Raw genomic sequence first — 19,946 nt, 5'->3', positions numbered from 1 at the left:
GTGAAACAGTGAGGCGCTTGTCTAGAAGCCTAACCAGAATACCAAATTTACTCTTGGGGTGGCAGAGAGGCCCAGTCTTTAGAGAGACCATCCTTCACCCGGATGACCGTGGTTTATGCCCTGTCTCAGCGAGCATCTGTGCTGCTGAAGTGTCCTTGAGCAAGACGCTGAATCCCTACCAGCTTCAGTGTTGCTATTCTGACGCTGACTCTGCACCCTTAACTTCCCTGACAGGGGGAAAGCAAAAAGTGAAATTCCCTACAGAGATCAGTAAAGTATCAATAAACATTACTGTTATTTCACAAATTTGAAATAGCATGTTAGCTGAATCTGCTGTCATTTATCTGGACAAGTGCAGTGCCCGTTCGCTTTGAGCCCCGCTGCTGCACAGAGCGCTGTTCGCCCCGCCCCGCTGCTGCACAGAGCGCTGTTCGCTTGTTTATTCAAAGTTTATTAATACTGAACGTGTCGCGTGTCCAATCCGACACTGCACGTCCTTGGGTCCCCAGCAATACACTCGCCAAGAGTGAAGTAGATCGGACGAACGGTTCTCGAGATATGCGAAGGACACACATACAGAGATTCCTTGCTTTATAGTATGATTTACCTTTTTCAAGTAGATATATATAGTCCCTTAAGAATTGATTTGGCAATATTAAACCCTTCTGTTCCACTGGATGACATTTATTCAAAAACCATAAACACATCCAGGTAGGATGTGATCGGAAGACATTTCAGCTTAGCCCTGGGGTGCTGTTTGGCTCTCTAATTCATGCAGCACTGTTTTGGTGAATTGTTTCATGAGCTCACCCAACCTTGAAAACATTGACTGTGACTGAATAAGGTGGTAGGGTTTAAAAAAGATGCCGCTTCTTCAAGTTGCTTTCATGTGAGCCATAGGCGCATCCCGATGTATTTGTTGTGACTAGCTGCTTGACAAAGGTCGCTGCTCGGCGCACCAAGGTCTGCACTCAACCTGTTTGTTTACAGCATTTGTACCATTGTATTTCCTCTTTCTTATATTTATTTTTTTTTTTTGATAGGATGTTATATGGGGCCAGGTGATAACTTGTTTTCACATCTCTTTATCCGCTTGCAGTTTGTGAGGTCATGTTGTTGTGTCTGTCATTCTGAAAACAGCGAGTAGGTGTTTTCCAGCTCAAGTTGTATGTTTTGAAGCAGTGCTTAGTACTTGCCTTCTGGGTCCCTGGGCAGTCTCTCACTTACAGGTAATCTATTCACAGAGTTTGAGCAGAGCTGGCTAATTAGTCAAGGTGGCGATTACACCCCCGGAACCAGAAGTTCACTTACGCGTTCACCAAATTGTGAGCCGGCAGGGAAAAACCAATGATGCATCTGATTACACAGTTGATGCAGAAGGAGGCATCACTGGCTTGTAAACCACAATGGAGCCCGTTTAGTTATGCTGAGAATGAGAGCTCTGTCTCCACAGCAAACTGGTAATCAGGGAAACGGACCATGATCAAAATTAGTTATGATGGCTGCAGGTGTCCCCAAGTGATGAAAAGTGCACAGGATGCCAGAGTTAATTTACATTTTTGCTTTGAGATATTATCTATGGAGTTGATGTAGAATCCTCCTTTTCTCTACTTCATTTTCCTGGCCGCCAAAGCCAGGAGTGATTTTTAAATGGTATCGGGGGTGTGCCGTTTAGCCTGAAGCTCACCTGCTCGCTGGTTGTTGGTGGTGCTGCAGCCGCATCAGCAGTAGTCTGCTCTGTGGCCTGGGACCAAATCGGCAGTTATGCATTAAATTGCTAATGCGCCTGGCAGAGCTACATTATCCGCCCCATCAAAGTGACAAGCGCAGGGATAAAGCACTCCGCTCTGCTGTCCATGAGATCATTGGAAAATGGGTTTTTGCGGATATGGTGCGGCAGCTGGCAAAGTTTCTTTTAGAGTGCTTTCTGTGGATTCGCTTTATTTCTGCCTCGGTGCTTTGACAGCTGAAGAACAATGAGGCTGAAGTGGCTGGCCGGTTCCACCTGCATTGGAAGGCCCTCTGTGGTAGAGCTCTCTCACACCTGGCTGCGTCTGACCTACTCTGTAGCTTTGCACTCTGTTACTTTGTGGTTCTTTGCACACCTCAGAATGAAAGGAAAAAGATTCACAGAAAGAGAGTTTTGTCTGGATGGGCGTCGGATTTTGAAAGGGGAAAAGCGTTTGGCTGGCCACTTGGAATTACGTGCAGTAAAAGAAGCTTTGCTGGCTGGAAAGACCAAGTTGCAGTGGGGAAAAGCCAGATCTTTGTTGGCTGATAGTTTTGCTGTGCAGTTGTACCGTGTCACTGGGTTGGCTTGGCACTACATTCGGGTCTTTTGAAGTCTGTGTGACTATTGTGTTCCAGCTGGATGGTTGGTTGTCTTGCTGTCTTGGTGTTGTGTCAGGTCTCAGGCCCTCTGCTGGCTTCAGGTTGTTGAGTAATGTGATCCGATTGCCCAAGGAGCCACAGGGATAAACAGTCCTACTTTTCCCTACACTCTGAAATCGCTCGCTTGTCAGTGATCATCATGGGCTTATACAACATGAGGAGATCTGAGGATTTCATTTGTGTGTCTGTAAGTGTGTGTGTCTGTCCCGAAGTGAAATGTGTCATTCAATGAATTATGAATTAGCCATGACACACACACCATTATGTTTTTATTTTTTTGAGATAGGCTTCCCCAGTTAGTGCAAGCTTAAGTCATACACACGCACGTGCACTCACACAAACATCCTTTTTCTCAGTCATCGCCTCAGTTGCTTTTGTGACAACAATTTAAAACGTATTTAAAAGGCAAAATGCAGTATAAGAATCACTTTTGACTTATAGCCTAAACAAAGTGACTGCGGCCATGGAAAACCTTTCAAAGTCACCAAATCGGAAAATTGTTTTCCAGTTCTCGACAAACTAAGGAAAAATTAGATATACAAAAGAAAATATAATGGGAATTTGTTTGTAATTTTGTATTTCAGCCTGTCAAATGTTAAACATTGAACATGGCTGCTTGTAGATCTGCATACAAAACAGAAATTCACCAAAACGTATAGGCTAATTTAAACACTGACACCGGCAATTGAAAATGTGTTGTAACTGTGCAAAATGGAATGAGTGGGTAAAAAAGAGATCTTGATAATGAAAGATGGCTCTCAGGATGTATATTGGAAACCACTTGGGTTTGAAATGACTGATGTCTGGCCACCATCTGCTGTATTGAAAGAAAGAGGCCGAGCCGGGAGGCCAGTGCATGGAGGAGGAGTGCATCAGCTTCAGGTACGCTGTGGAGGAGGGGGAAAACCAAGCACCTTGTGATGATTAATGAGCTGCACCTCATGCCAGCCATTTTAGACACACTGTCCTGATCGTGAGTCTCGGCGGCGCACACTCCAGCAGCTTTGTGACAACTCTGCTGCTGCGTCTCCCTTCTCACCCACTTGTACTCTCTCACACACACGCACACACAGATACACGCGCACACATATCTGTACACACAATCGTCAGTTGAATCACTGCCTGCTGAATCATAAACTGTGGATGGAAAGAAGGAAATGCTGTTGATGTGCTTGGGGGCTGTTGACAGACTGGTGTCAGCTAGGCTGTTTGAGGTCACGCCTCTTGTGTTTGCGAAAAGATATGTCTTTCAAGTCTACTATTACCATAGCCCAAACAGCCAAAATATCGCTGGAATTTATTTGCGCTTACTTTTAGTGTTAAATTTGATCTGTACCTGCTGGAGGCAGCATTGGCCTCCACAGTGTTGCAAACAATGGCGGTTGTGCAGCAGGACATATTGTTGACTTTGACATTGAGTGGTCTGTTTCTGCGGTGTGTTAAGTGTATTGTAACCACAAAATGTCTAACGTTAATTTGTCTATTTTTCACATGGCTGCACTGTGTAAACTCAAAGAGGAAGCCATCGCATCAGAACCTGTTTTCGACCAGGCGCTCCTTTGTCTGGTCAGAATGTAGTCAAATTTTCCTCCAAGGTTAAGCATGGGTGGTGTTTGGACTAAAGATGTAATTAAATGCAAATTAATTCCAGCAACATGTTGAGGCTATTCAGGCTACTATTATTGGAGCCCAGCAGCAACAATTGGAGAGAGGATGAAATGAAAAGATGAAGGATGTTAAAACACAATCACAGTTGAATATGGTTGTGAATCGCTTAATAGCATCTTATTCTCTTCACTGTAACCTGACCTTGTGTTGGTTGGCGTACTGAAGATATTTTTATATTTGATAGAATATGAACCTGGTGTGTGAAGGCACTGATTAGCCATGCTGAGATGAGGCTATCTCCTCCATACCTCTGTATTAGTGTCAGCCAGAACAGGTAATTGTCCTTCAGCGCCCTGCTCTACCTTGCTGTATGTTCTCTATGCATGAAGTGTTTCACATGAGGCATATGGGTCTTCCTCTGAACATACCATAAAGCAGTCTGCTTTAATGAGCTAAGAAGGGATGAAGGTGCCTCTGAAAATTTACTGAACACTTGCTTCGTTCTCTTTGGCAGAGGCCTTTTCAACAGTGTCGGCTCTTTCAGTCTGCTCCATGACAGCGTTCCAAACCCCTCAGCTTACCACAGCTACAGTGTGAATCGAGGCAGATTCGCAGATATTCCTTGCAATTATTCTGTGGCAATTTCTGATCATTATTTTTCTCTGTCTTAACAACTCCAATCCCATTTTTCTGTCTTTGTCACTTCAGCACATGCCAATGGTTGGAGTTGGAAAGCAGATTGGAATTGTTTTGTAGAATAAGAAAGCTTTGTTCAGAAAAATGCCACAATGTGTGTGTCTGTGTGAGAGGCCTCCGTCTCTGCATTTTTTAACCTAGAGCTGACCTGAGAGTTGCTGGCATCAGCAGAAAGACTCACATGTTGAATGGAGGTTTTTAACGTCCCCACTCTAACAAGGCAAAGTCTCTGCGGCTTACCCACTCTGACCGCCTTTGGAGAATCTGGAAATAAAACAGCCTATTCTTTTCCCCAAGTTCAATGGTTTTTGGTCCATCCGCAGCCAGAATTTTTTTGGCGAAATGTAGTCTATAAATGGAAAAAGCAGTCTTTCCTTTTTTTGTGTACTCAACCAGCCCTCTTCTCTTTCTCTCCCCTCACTTCAGGTTCAACTACAGATCAACACATCATCTCACCACAAATGGCTTCTACGAGTTCCTCAACTGGTTCGACGAAAGGGCCTGGTACCCCTTGGGCAGGATTGTTGGGGGCACAGTAAGTTTGAACACAACCCAGCCGTGCAAACATAATCATCCCAGACAAAACATAAGCACAGGGGAAAAAGAGCTGTTTCCCCACATATAGATACAGACAAGCCCCATGTTTTACATGTTTGCTGCAAGGCTCCCGTTCCACACCCAAAAATAATTAAGAAAACAAGGCTAAACTCTAATGCAGGATAGATGGCAGATACAATAACTACAACTTTAGGCAATAGTACAGTGTGCATCTCAGGCCATAAAATAAGCATGGAAAAATAATCTAATTTTCATATATCCAATGATATTCATTTGGGTGTAGGGGGGATTACTCATAGTTACTGAGTTACTCATTACTCATCATGCTGATGTGGGGTCAGCTTTACAGGTTCCTCATTAATCGTTAATGTAAGGAAAGTGGGCAAAGAAGCTAATCCTCAGTCAGCAGTCATGGGTATTCTCAGTACTGTGTGTGTGTAGGGGGTGAGGGGGTACTCCAGGTTCATCCAGGGTCAGGTGAGGCAGTGTAGGGATACTATAGTGCCCTGTAAACCTCTGCTGAGCAGCATGGATTTCAATCACACTCCAGCACCAACAGTGACCTGATAACTTGACAGATTCCCCTCGGTTGCCATGGCTTCCCTGTTTACCAACAGCAAGAGTTGTTGTGAAATCGCAACCCTTTTCAGTGTGAAATACTACCTGCCGATTCCACACAATTTATCTCCCATCTCCCCTGCCTACCCTTCTCTGCGCATCCCTTCTCCCAGCCTCATCTTCTCAGCCCTGCGTCCTGTAAACTGGACTGTCGGAGGGCCAAGGTAAAATACGACTGGCATTCTCCTATCCAGCCTCCTCTCCTCTTCCACCACCCCACTTACATCCCTCCCTTCCTCCAACCGAGCTCCTTGGGCCCACCAGCGTTGCACTGTGAGCTGTAATCGCGGTAGCTAATGGTGCAACAGGACTACATAACCCAGTACTTTGGTGCCAGGCAAACCTGGAAATGGCTCCCTACACATTTCCATTATTGGCTCCAGCTGGGAGGCTGCGATGGACCCCGGCACTTGGCACCTGTGGTCTCTCTCTCCCATCTCTCTCCCTGTCGCTGTCTCTCCCTCCCTCCCTCAGCTGCCTGCTATGTGCCGTGTAGACTTAGTACTGGGGGCCGATTGGGGAGTTTGACTGAGCAGTTGAGACAGCCAGGCGTGTCGGTTCTGTGCATTGCTATCGGATGCCGTTATCATTACAGCACCGAGCAGATGGTGCGGGGCAGGAGCTGTAGCCACGCTAGGTGCCGATGTTTGAATGTAGTGTTGACTGCTGCACAAGGGACACAAGGAATTGGAATCCAAAACCCATCCATCAGCATTCATCTGTCATAGGCAATTACCATCAGCTATTGATAATTGTCCATGACAAGGCTAGCTTGTAATAAGGGATGTGCTGGTTCTGTAATTGTCTGTGGCAAGCCTAGCTTGTAATAAGCGATGTGCTGGTTCTGCTACAGTACTTGGATACTTGGATTGGGCCTTGTACCCGTAGGCATGGAGCTGAAACTCGTGATTAGACTTGTAATCGGACATGGAAAGCATATAGCCTAGGTCTAAGTTAATTTTCATGACATTTGCAAGATCCCTGGGCTGCACAGCACATTGTCCTCTGCATACAAATAAGCACACAGCTCACGTCTCCCTTCTGTAAGCTTGTATTGGCATTTTATGAATGTATGAATAAAAAACACAACTATACCTCCAGAGTAATTCACACATGGTTCGTTTGAAGTGGATTATAACCAGTCGTGCTGATCTCTCCTCTGGTCAGATTTAATCTCACTTACAAGTTTGTATCATTTGCCAGTTGGAATGTTATTTTAGACATTTTAATTTGCTCAACAAACTACCCTCTGGCTAGAGAAACTTTCAAATAGATGACACACGAGAGTTTATACAGTGTCAGAGCTGTGGTTTAGTGCGAGACAGGAAGAAGGTAGGGCTGTGCTGCTTCTCATGGCTGGAATGTATTACATCCTCTATTGCAGAACTAGCTTCTAGCTATTGGGAGCTGCAGGCAGAAACACTCTGTAACAACCCTATCACTGTAAATGGTGGACTATACAACAACAAAAGAGATTGGCACTTACAGCGTTCCCTTTTGGCCGAGCTACCTGTCAAGAATCCACCTGACGGTTTAATGTTTATTTGTAGAGTGATTTGTATAGTCTCCTGGCTAGAGTATATCTTGCACTGTCTTTTAGCAATGCTTTCCGGTTGTCATGTGTCATTATTTCAAACAGTGTCAGTATGTTTTAATGCAGAACCTGCATGCTCTAAAGTGTTAAGTTGTCAATATGTCTCTGCACCAGCACAACCAAGACAGATTACTGTATACCTGTTGTACTTGACAATTAAAAAAAATCTGATTCTGGAAGCTATGGGATAATATTGTCTCTAGTGAGGGCTATCTATTGACAGTGGAGTGCACTCTGGTATTATGGAACCTATGGGTTGCTTTACATGCCATTTTGCTAACCTAATTCGAGGAATTTCAGTGTCTCCTAAGAGGAATGTAGCAGAATGGCGCTGTGACATCAAATGAAAGGATGGGGTTGTTGCAAGAGGCTAAGCCTACTGTAACCCACAGTAGACTTGGAAGAAGTTTAGTGTGCTACCACTGGTGCCAGATGGCAAGTCACATCCTGCCTCGGAGGGTTCACAGGCATTTCCATAGCAGGTGGGCGGGTCATTCCTTGGCCGTACCAAATGCAAATGTCACCCTATAACATGCAAATCTATGCAGAGTAAAGCAAGATCTAGGAACTGATGCATAGGGGAGATCCGGCAGAGTTACTGCAGAGTGTCGAGCACCTGGCTCAGTGATAGGTTGTACTCATCTCCAGCTTTTATCTGTCATGTCATTATATTGTGAGAGGTTGAAGTCCAATTGGTTCAGAAGCTGAAGGACACAGGACACTCAGTGTGAATGAACCCACAGTATTAAACCCAGTATAATAGGCTGTAGTCCTTGTCGACCTGAAACTGAAAGGCTGTAAGGTACTTGTTTTTAACCTTTATTTACCTAGAGAATAGTTGACTGGGCACACTTGCTCTTTTTCAGCAATGCCCTTGACATTCAGACAGTTGCACACATTCACACCTGGGAGCTGGCCAGTTCAGTCACAGTCATCTTCTGTCAGCCACTGAGCTGCTCCACCGGAACAGTCAGCTGCCTTGCTCAAGGACACCTGGATGGTATTTGTCGAGGGAGCGGAGAGCCACTCTTAGTCACTTTCCATGGAAAGATTTGTGTTGTGTTCTGACGAATGTGCTTGTGTAGGCTAGTTGTCAAAATCCCACCTACTGTATTTGCATGACTGAGATAAATCGATAGTTGTTGTCTGAACACAGACGGGCTTCGGGAAATGGGACATTTAGTTTACTCCCACACTGCTTTGGAAATCATAAAATGAGTATGTGAGAGCCGTTGTTTGCATCAAGCCTATGCTTTTAAACCATGCAGGGGCGTGGACAAGTGCCGGGTTCATCTGAGATTGCCGCAAACAGTCTGCTTCAATGGCCATAATGCAATAACACTCCCTGGCCATGCTTGGGGAAACTCAACATCGTTTATGAATTAGTGAGTTGGTTTTATCTCCTCCTTTTTCGTTTTTTTCGAACATGACATTTTAACAGCGTCGGTCCCCTTTCTCCTGCTGAGTGGTGGTCTATGACCCATTTGGCTCCAGGTGGAATTCACAAAACCACCTTTGCTGTCTCTGAGAGCAGTGCCCTAGACTCTATCTGTTGCATTCGACCTCCACTGCCTGCACTCCCCTCTCCACTCTCTCTCCCCTCCCTGCCTCTTGCTTCTCTTCCCTCATCGCTCTCTCTCCTCTCTGCCTCTATCTTTTGCTTTCCTCGCTGCTCTCTCTCCTCTCTGCCTCTGCTTTTCTCACCCTTTGTTTGCTCTCTTGCCTCACCTCTGCCATCCTTCTCTCCCTTGCTCCCACCCTCACCCTCGTCTCCTCCCTCGTTTTCATTCAAACTCATGCAGATGATCCTGACAGTCCTCATTAATTGTGTATGATAGCGTTAAGTCTCTTAGCGCTCAGATGGGTCGCACCGTTTTGAAGACAGAGGACAGATATCCGTTAATATGACAGTGAGTGCCTTTCTGCCTAGACCACTTCTGCTGCCCTCTCTCCCTTTTTTTTTTTTTTATTTCTCCTTCGCTCCCACCCTCCCTCCACTCCCCAGAGGATGACTGTCAGTTGCTCTTTCTCCTGAGCCATAGATAAGGGCTGAGGGCTTCTCTAATGTGACAGTCCATAACAACAGAGTGCTGTCAAGCTAATAAACCACTCTTTGTTGCCATAAGGAGAATATCTCGGGTGCATTTTTTGGTAACAGTTTTTGCCTTCTCCACTTTATAATACATTCATTATGCCTGAACAGCAGCTTCACAACAGCTGCAGTATGTGGTGCATTCTTGAATACTGATTTAGTCCTTTCATGGGGTGGACATCTAATCTGTCATTTGTGACAATAGCAGTGGACCTGTGTCAATATATAGAGCAGAAATTTCAAAATCTAGCCTAAGTTATACTACACTACCAGTCAAAAGTTTGGACACACACATTTTTCTTTATTTTTACTATCTCTCACATTTTAGAATAATTGTGAACATTAAAACTAGGAAATAACACAAATGGAATTATGCAGTGACCAAACAAGTGTTAAACAAGTCAAAACTATCTTATATTTTAGATTCTAAGCCAAGTGCAGTTAGCTATGATGAACCGGCCAAATCGTCTCTGTAATGTCTTGTGGATGTGGGCCCTACCGCACAGATCAAAATGGCTAATGATTTCAGCAGTGGTTTTGTAAATGGCATGATACTGCTCCATTAGGCTGAGTCCAATCCACGGGGCTGAGAGGCAGGCACGGCTGATTTGGGAGAGGGAGATTGGTTGATGGAGCTTAGGCCTTCCAGGCAGCAGCTAATTAGAGATGTGAAGACCAGAACGGATCAGCAACAAGGCAAAGTTGTGTGGACTGTGGCTATAGCACACACACATCAGGGACATCACTCACACGTTAAACATAGCCTAGCCCCATTTTACTTCAGACAGCCAGTGTACTGCACAGGGCCCTAATTAGATCTGCTCTCATGTATAGTAGAGACAGGGCCGTGGGGCCTCGCCTGCTCAGGCCCCAGCTCTGACTGACTGGATGGTATAATTAGTTACAACTTTCTGTTGAAGATCGCCTTACCTGGCGCTGCCAAGTGTTGTCCAAGGCAGATTCAATTAACTTGATTCTTGTGATATACCAACGAGGTGAGCCGTGGAGCGTTTGTTTGACATTCCTCTCTCCTACCTCGCAATGTGATCCACTGCCTCTCTGGGTATGTGTGTGTTATAATGGAAGCCTGCATGTCAGCCATTAAAATGAATTTATATTTAATATCCACAGAAGATAACAAGCTCCTTTTTAGAGTGTGTTGTACTGTATGTCCTGTTTCTAGTGCCACATGTATTATTTTCATTCACTATGCTTCATCACAAAAATAACTCTCTCTCTGTCTTTTTCCTCTCGTTCCCTCCTCCTGCTCCTTCACTCTTCCTTTCTCTCTTGCTCTGTCTCTCCCACCTACCACTCCATCACTCACTCCCCCCCACCCCCACCCACCTACCATCCATCTCTCTCCCTCGTCCCCGCTCCCTCCCTCTGTTCCTCTCACTACTCACGACCTCTCATCCTGACACACCCTTCCTCTCCACCTCTCACTCTCTCCCTCCTCCCTCAGGTATACCCGGGGTTAATGGTGACTGCGGGCCTCATCCACTACGTGCTCAACCTGCTCCACATCACCGTCCACATCCGCGACGTATGCGTCTTCCTGGCGCCAGTCTTCAGCGGCCTGACCTCCATCTCCACCTTCCTGCTGACGCGGGAGCTGTGGAACCAGGGGGCGGGGCTGCTGGCGGCCTGCTTCATCGCCATCGTCCCCGGCTACATCTCCCGCTCCGTGGCCGGCTCCTTCGACAACGAGGGCATCGCCATCTTCGCCCTGCAGTTCACCTACTACCTCTGGGTATGTATACTGCTCTACAAGTAAGATTTCTACTGTCTCAAAGCACAGAATGAGCATAATATATCTGCAGGGGTTTGGTGGGGTTGTTGATCAATACCAGTGCAACAATTAATTCACCAGGTGCTGAAATTTCTAGCTTTCAAAACTCACTTTCTGGCCAGCATTCTCTGCTTTGGAGCAAAAACCCATTTCTCAGTGGCGCGGAAAACAAATGAACACCGCACTCGCACAGATTTTAAAATTATTTCGGTACATTGAACCAGATACTCACACTTCACACTCGCTCTTTAGAGCTGTTTTGTATTTACGTGCTGTCATGGGATTAAGTTTTAATACTTTTGAGTGGGAAAACACACAGTCACCCAGTGTTGGAAGATTAGAAGACTGGTTTGGTGCATAGAACCCGTGGAACATTAAAGAGATTACCTTTCATCACCAACCCTCTAGTCATGTGTGTTATCTTCTGCCTCTGGGTTCTTAAAGGAGCTTTCCATATTCAGATCAGAATGGTTTCTCTTGCTTGAGCTCTAGGTCAAGGCCAATACTGGAGCTATAAAGCATAATATGAGTAGGTTTACTACACATGGAAATGTGATGTAGGCAAATATTATGTATATGTAATGTTAGTTATATGAGTTATGTGAGTTATATGGCCGTTATAATCAAGTGATGATCAAACTTTTGCTTTGGGAGGCACCAGAATAACTGAACATTTGGAACATTGGTTGTCTTATTTCTCTGTTTTAGTTCAAATGATAATAAAATTATAAAATATAATTAAAATTATGCAAGGTGAAACCAAAAAAAGCAGAACTAATGTTGTACTTTGCCATTCCCTAGCTCTGGTTAGTGGCTGTGCTAACCATTATTGTATGGACATGTGAGGATAAATCTGGATGCTAATTTCATTTGGATTAACAACAATATGCATCAGTTTAAGCGCACGTTAAACTGATCTGTGTCAAAATACATTCAACTTGTGTTCAACAGATAACGAGTAAACCAATTATTACTCAATAATAAATTGTTTGGGCAATGCCAAATATATGAATAGTCGTTTAGACTAGTCATTGAAAATAACTTTTCACATGCCTTTTCTACCTCAATTTGTTAGAGCTTATTTGTTTGTACTTAGTCTTCAGTTGATTTAGCGGACAGAATGCATCCTGAAGAGTTGCCCTATTTTTAATTTCTGCTCGGACTTGGTTGTTAAATTATTTACACAAAGCCTTGAAAGGCAGGCAGGGCATCTACGCCGGCCATGTGGAGGCCAGGAAACGGCACGCTGCTCTGTAAAGCCTTTGCATTTCTGTGACCTTTAAGAGTAGAATTGAAAAGATCTCGGGTTAAAGGTGGAATAGCTATTTTCCCCTTTATTTGCCTTCTTTTCCTGAATGAATGTCAGAACTCATTTGAACACAGCAACCGTTTACTTTTTGTCCTGAAATGTGCTTTCCTTGCTTTTGTCAAGGTTTTATTGTGTGGTGTTGTGTTTTGCCTTTCTGTAGCTGACATTTGTTTAGGTTTGTTAATATCACTTTTTTCAACAAGTTACAAGTGTATGTATGTATGTATGTGTGTGTGTATATATATATATATATATATATTAAATGATCTCAAATCTGTTGCCTAAATCACATTTTTTCAGAGGTTTTTAATATTTTAATTATCTTAAATTTTTTAGCTTTAACTTGTATATAAATTATTTCTAAAATATTTTTAAAGCATTTTTGTATGTCCCTAGCAGAGTGTAGTTAAAAACATTTTCATCGCAGTTATCCTGGGTCTGTAAGGGAGACCTTGCCAGAAGAAAGCAATCCCGCGGATGAGGGGAAAAGGTTATTTGTGAATACAGCTCAGAGGTTTGCAGGCAGTGCCGCACAGAAAAAAGTATTGAAATGGGATGGTCGGTTACTGTAGGTGGAGGAAGAAGCTTTTTCAAGGTAGAAGAAGTCAGAAACATGAAACATCCTTTTCACTTGCCCTCAGTCTGTCCACTCCCTTCAATCACATCAGCAGCTGCCTCACCACCCCACAGCTATCAGGAGCCTGTGTGGATGCATCTCGGTGTGTGTGTGTGTGTGTGTGTGTGTGTGTGTGTGTGTGTGTGTGTGTGTGTGTGTGTGTGTGTGTGTGTGTGTGTGTGTGTGTGTGTGTGTGTGTGTGTGTGTGTGTGTGTGTGTGTGTGTGTGTGTGTGTGTGTGTGTGTGTGTGTGTGTGTGTGTGTGGAGGCGGGAGTTGGTTAGTCAGGCTCCAACTCACACTTTGCGCATTTTGTTCTTCTGATGATGTGGGTGTGCCCTCCCCATCCTGCTAGTTTTGTGCAGGCACATGCAATGCCAACACAACAAGATGAAATTTGAGAGCGCTGCTTTGCAAACACTTTCATCCGTATCCTCGTTATTGGAGTTGACCATGATGGGCACGGAGGATTTTTTTCATTCCCTTTTCAAATGTAGCTAATCCTTAAATGATTAATGCTTTATTTTTTACTGTAGAACTAGGAATGAACACACCAAAATAAAATTTAAAAGTGAAAATAGAAAAAGGAAACTTTCCAAAGAAAGGAGAAATGGAAAAGATTAAATGGCTACTTGAAAATTGAAATGGAAAACTGAAAATGAAAAGTGAAATCCAAAAAGTTAGGTTTTCTTTTTCGCGCTGCTTCTCATTTTCATTTGGCTTTTTCCAATTGTCATGGTCAGTTTTCAAGCTGTATGTAAATGAAGAGGCCTGGTCCTTCCATCAGTCAACGCAAGCAGGGTGGGTCTCAGATGGAGGAGGGTTAGTGGCACCTTACAGGTCAACATGATTCTGTGGTCTTGGATAAAAATATTTAAAAATCAATGGTACAGCCAATCTTTCTTCCAACCTTACTTTCGACTCTTTAATAGTCTACAATCTAGAAAAATACAATTATTATTATTATTTTTTTTTTTGCTTCCACAACTTCCTGTTATCATCCCAACTGGTAGAGAATTCACTAGCCAAACATTAGCTAGTAAACTAGTACTTATAACCCATTGTGTATTAAGCTAAAAGAGCTTATTGTTTGTGTCGATAGTTTTATTATCTATAGTCATCTGCCTGCTCTTGATGCCTAAATGGCTGCTACTTTGTAAAATGATGCTCACATTTTAACACCCACACATCAGTGTGACCGAGCAGAGTAGCACCCTGAGATGTCAGACTGACAGCACTCCATTAAAATGAATGAGAAAGAGCATACTTGTAATCTCTCACTCCTGTAATAGAACCAAAACATCTTGGCTACATGTACTGTGATAGAATCAATTGTGCCTCCTCCAAAATCAGTCAATGCAGTCTACTTTATTATGTTTTCTGTCTTATGGTTCATGTCATGGATGGACATAGCCTCAATAAACCCGGGCTACAATATGGATGAATAAAGTATGCAAGCACATTGTCTTATCTATTGAAAAGCGTTTATTAACTCTAATAATATGCTGTCTACAAGACATACAAATAATATGCCATGTCTACATGTCTACAACACAGAGCTATAGTGTGATTACCCATTAAGATATAGTTATTGCTTTATCATCTATAATAAGTTTTAATAATGAAGGTAATTGTTGCCAGTGATATTGAAGTAAAAAGTGAACAGCTGGAGTGAAAGAATCCACAGGCCTGTCTTGTGCAGCTGTTCATTGAATGTGAACGATCTGCTGTTTTTATGAGTGAGTCCAGATTTGATTTTGTAGATTTTATCATTTTAAGGGAGAGACAAGATCAAGCAAAAGTCACCAGAACATTATTCGAAGGCCATATCTAAAAAACTTCACATCAGGGAGTATTCAGGAACAATAGTCCCTGTAAGCAGTTTTACATTGCCATTTTATCTTTTCTATTTTAATTTTCACTTCATTCCTTTTCATTCCTAGTGCTACAGTAAAAAAAAAAGAAAAAAAAAAGCATTTATCATTTAACGATTACATTTGAATATTGAATGAAAAAATCCTCCATAGACGGCACGTCTCCCTCATATCACCTACTGTGATTAATATCTGGGTGGGAATGGAGCCTCATTTCAGACAGATAATGCGCAGGAGAGCTGCTCCTCTTGCCGTTGTCCCGCTCCAAGGGTGTTTCAGAAGGCAAACGGAGAAGAGCTTCCATTATGCATGCCACAGGCAGTCGGCGAACAGTAATAGTCGCTCGTAGGCTATTTGTTCAATTTATGTCTGCATTTACCTTGGAGGCCTTGTCCTCCCTTTCAACTCGGGGCCCAAGGACATGCCGGGCCAGGAAAGCACTCTTACAGGTAGGAGTCATGACTCGTGACGCGGGGTATTCCGTCACGCCACGCTTCGCTGCCGTTTGTCGCCGGCTCGGCAGCGCAGCCGCCGCCGGGCTGGAAGGCCCCTTTCGTCCAGCCCAGTTTATGTCAGTTTGTCAAATCGTGTATGGATGCATCTCTGTGCGGCTGTGTGTGTACGATCACTGAGTCACTGGGCTCAAGCGAGCTTGGCGACAGCTCTATAGCCCTTTCTGAACTCTGTCACTGACACTGATCTGGCAGTGACCTATAGCGTCCAGGTGGCCGGCTGAGCACTCCTGTTGTGTCTGCAATTTAAGTCCTGACATAACAAAACTAGCTCTGTGGCTGTTAGCTCAGCAAAGTGCAACTGAACAGCTGATGGTGCCACTCACTCACAGTGTCTGTATCCTCAGACACACATACTTGGGGGGAGACACACACACACACATCAATACTTGTGAAACACACATGCACACGCACACTGTCTCAGATTTCGGTACAATATGAATATTGGAAATATATGAATTAAGAATTAAAATTAAAATTCCTAATTATAGGAACTCTGTTTTAAAAAAAAAAAATTCATATGATTCTATGCAACGCTATGGACAATTTAGTCACAATGAAACATATATATTATATAAATATATACACATATTTTATTTACTGTTACAAGATCATTTTTATGGCATTTCTGCTTTATTGTACAGTAGAGACAGTTGAGAAAGATACAGTTGAGACAGTTGTGGAAGATACAGGAAAGGGAAAAGAGACATGTGACAAAGATCCCAGACCCGTTTCGAACCCAAGACACGATTACATGGTACGCACCTTAGACCACGCCCACCACACAGAATTTTAATACTGTTGTGAGAGACTCGCATGTCACAGACTGGCTAGATTCTTGATAATAAAATCAACTGCCAAGAACACTCTGTACTCATTTTTATATCCTACGCTTTGTAATTTAGGCTTGATTTCAAGGGAGTAATCCATCTAAGGCCTCTACCAAATTGCTAGATAGGTTTCATATTTTCTCATTAGGCGATACTAAATCTTTCGGAGGGCATTCAGCGCTTTTAACGCTAACAAGAGAGTCTTGATTCATCCTTCCAGAGGCTGGTTCCAGCTGAGGCAATTTCCTCCTGCATCTGAGCCGTTTTTCTTCCTGCGTCCATCTGAAATCATCTTTATCTCCCCAGGAGGCTTCTGAAATTATCTTTATCTCCAAAAGGAGCTTCCAAAAAAACAAAACCTCACAATTTGACTCCTCAGGACTCATCGAAAGACCGTCGCCATCATCATTTGTCTCACACCAGGAAATGCGTATGAGTGTGTGTTGGAGGAGCAGCTGTTTGTGTCTACAGTATTATAAAGGCCCCTTGTCAGCCTGTGTATGTGGACAATACATCTCCAGGTGAGGCAGGTGTTCCTTGACGCGGTCATCACAGCTTCTTAAGGTGTGATGCGTCATCAGTGGAGCGGCGCCGGTGAAAAAAAAAAAAAATCCCCCTTGACACACACGGCACCGCTCACGCCGCCATTCTATTTGGCAAGGGCCCTGAAAAACAATCATCCTGGCCACGCGCCACTGCTTCCCATTATCAGTCTCATTTACCCACGTTTGTCTCAGCGTTTTCTCTTTCCTTCTTCCTGCCTTTCTTTCCTCCCGTCTTTCCTTCTGTCTTTCTTTGTCTTTGTCTTTTTTTTTTGTCTCCCTGTCATTGTCTTTCTCATGCTCTCTTCTGCTCTTTCTCTCTCTTCGCTCTCTTTCTTGCTCTCCCTGCTTTGCTTTCTCTCCCTGTATGTCATTATTGCTCGTTCCTTTCTTCCGCTCTCCCCCTCCTTCCCTCCCCCTTGTCTCTTTACCCCCGCCCTCTCCACATGGTGAAACATGCAGAACCCTTCTCTCAAGTCTCATCCCAATCTTCATTATCCGGCTCCTTCATTTTATCCGCTAATAACCCATTCAACTCCACTCGCTTAATCTCCCTGTGTTACCCCCCCTCATCCCCTCCCCTAATCTATAATTGAATCCTCTCACACCCGGGAGAGCTGCCCTTTTTAACACCACAGCTCCTCATAACATGAGTACACACACACACACACACACACACACACACACACACACACACACACACACACGCACGGTTTCACTGCCTCCCTCTTTTGCACTCACCCCGCGCACCATGCCTACATTGTTGCAACAGTAATTCCACACTTTCTCTCGGCTCACATTTAATTAGCCAGACTCGTATCGCTGTGTGACTTCTGTGTTTTCACAAGGGGAGCGGAGGCTGGGAGGGTAGCCGGAGGCGGGGGGGGGGGGGGGGGGACGAGGCACCAGTTGAACATGACTCGCACATGCGCTGAGTCGGCGTCACAAGACCGCTCGCTAGCCGCGGCCGGCTACAGCGGGCTAATTGTCCTTTCAGGAGAGCGGCACGTGCGTTTTCCGCAGTGGCCTATACCTCTTGTCAGCCCTCTCTCCTCAGTCTGCTCGATAAAGAGATAATGCTTGTTCTTACTCGAAGGTAAATAAAAAATGAGCAAAGGCGCAGCAAGGAGCCATTAGAGGGAAGCGTGTCAAGGGAGACTTTTTGCCGGCTATGCCTATGGCAATGCAAGTTACAACTTAGTCACGATTTTCCAAACCAAACCAGTGGCCCAACAACCTTTTATTCCTCCCCCCAAATATTGCTGTTCAGCATACGGAAGTTCCAGCTTTTACAAAGGAGAATGCTAATCAGGTCAGCACAGTGCAACTTAGCTTATCTTAGTTCAGCAGGAAAAACACTATTTGGAAATGGATTGTTTTGGGTGTTAGGGCGTGTGTGAGTCAGTGTCAGTGTCTGTGTGTGCGTGTCGATCGATTGATGGATTGGTGGCTGGTAGTGGGGGTCTGTGTGTTCCGCTCCGCTGAGGCTCTGCTGGGTGTTTGGGCGAGGCGTGGCCACCTTGCTCCGGAGATCCATCGATCCCCCTCATCAGCGGATCAAGTGAGCTGTGATGAGTCGCTCAGGCGGTGTTCGATGTGATGCGAGCCCCATGACGGCTCCCCTCCTGTCACCGGGCCTCGCTTTGTTATTGGAAGAAGAGCTGTTAAGTTTGTGTGTGTGTGTGTTTATGTTTGAGTTTGTGTGTGTGTGACTGTATGCAAGTTTAATTTTATGAGTGAATATATCTTTGAGTATGCGTGCACTCGCCTGCTTTATCTGCCTGTGGAGGGGAAGGAGAGCTTGTTTACAAGCTGTCAGCAGCAGTCTAGTTTAAACTGGTCTCCTCTCATCCTCTCTCTCTGATCTGTTGGAATTACTAAAGTAATTTTAAAGATAAACTCCAGCCATGTGACTGTGTAGATTTAGAGTTTGCCCTGTAGATGGAAAATATGTATTTTTAGCACTATATTAACCCATTAGCACTGTTAATACACGTTTGTTTTTATTCCACAGTTTTACAGATGGTACAGATCTAAAGAGATCTTTCACAGTCTCAAAACACATCTTAAAATACACTCTAATACAATAAATCACAATGTAAACAAAGCCTGTAATAGGGCTACTGTATTTCAACAGGGGGACGTCATGCAACAAACTATGGATTGAGCCTTTAGTTGAGAGGACAGATTCTGGATTTTTCAACTGTTACTCAAGGAGAATGTGCTTGTGGTCTTGGGTTTCTAGTTTCCAAGAAAACAAACAAATCAGTGAGTTGTACCTGCTGTATGTCTACACGTCTTATTTGATGTTGTAGCATGCATGACCAACATACTATCCTGACCCTTGAATCATTTTGTGTTGTCTCCTTCTCTCTCAGGTGAAATCGGTGAAGACGGGCTCAATATTCTGGACCATTGGCTGTTGTCTCTCCTACTTCTACATGGTGAGAATAGTCCACACACACACACACACACACACACACACACACACACACATCTACACATACAGAATGGTCTGTGCTCAGAAAGAGTCAGTTTCAAGTCCAGAAAAACCCATAGGGTAGATACCGCCACAGACTGGATTGGACTGATTTGATTTAATCATGCACCATTCCATCTTCAGCTGAATGGGAATTGCGAGTCCTGATTGCATTAAGGTGTAGCCCCTGAGATGGTGCCGCTGGAGCGATTGCCTACTGTCATGAACAGACATGGCACTGCATGGGAAAAGGGGAGGAGCAGCTTAGCCGGTGTGTTAAGCATTATTTATGAATTCAGGCACGACCCATCAGGGGGTTGATGAGAGAGATGAGATAAAAAAGACGATCCAAGCAGACTGCCTCAGAAACAGATTGTGTGTCTGTGTGTGAGAGAGAGAGAGAGAGAGACAGAGAGAGCCTATGAAAATCTCCAGCT

The 19,946-nt window shown here is 44.2% G+C and overlaps 1 protein-coding gene across 1 annotated transcript in view; it reads left to right on the top strand.

Annotated features, from left to right (window-relative positions):
• LOC139662306 (dolichyl-diphosphooligosaccharide--protein glycosyltransferase subunit STT3B) overlaps window positions 1-19,946 on the top strand; it is a 76,148-nt gene that overhangs the window by 32,778 nt on the left and 23,424 nt on the right. The window contains exons 2-4 of the mRNA XM_071540962.1: window positions 5,122-5,230; window positions 11,023-11,310; window positions 19,409-19,474. Coding sequence (XP_071397063.1) covers window positions 5,122-5,230; window positions 11,023-11,310; window positions 19,409-19,474 — 463 coding nt within the window. The remainder of the gene's footprint in view (window positions 1-5,121; window positions 5,231-11,022; window positions 11,311-19,408; window positions 19,475-19,946) is intronic.

This window comes from Centroberyx affinis, unplaced genomic scaffold (assembly GCF_046629955.1).
Source record: "Centroberyx affinis isolate AG114_WGS23_722 - 3 ecotype Tasmania unplaced genomic scaffold, CSIRO-AGI_Caff_v1 ptg003755l_1, whole genome shotgun sequence".
NCBI lineage: Eukaryota > Metazoa > Chordata > Actinopteri > Beryciformes > Berycidae > Centroberyx > Centroberyx affinis.
The sequence above is the reverse complement of the archived record's forward strand: the minus strand, read 5'-3'. Positions and strand labels throughout refer to the sequence as shown.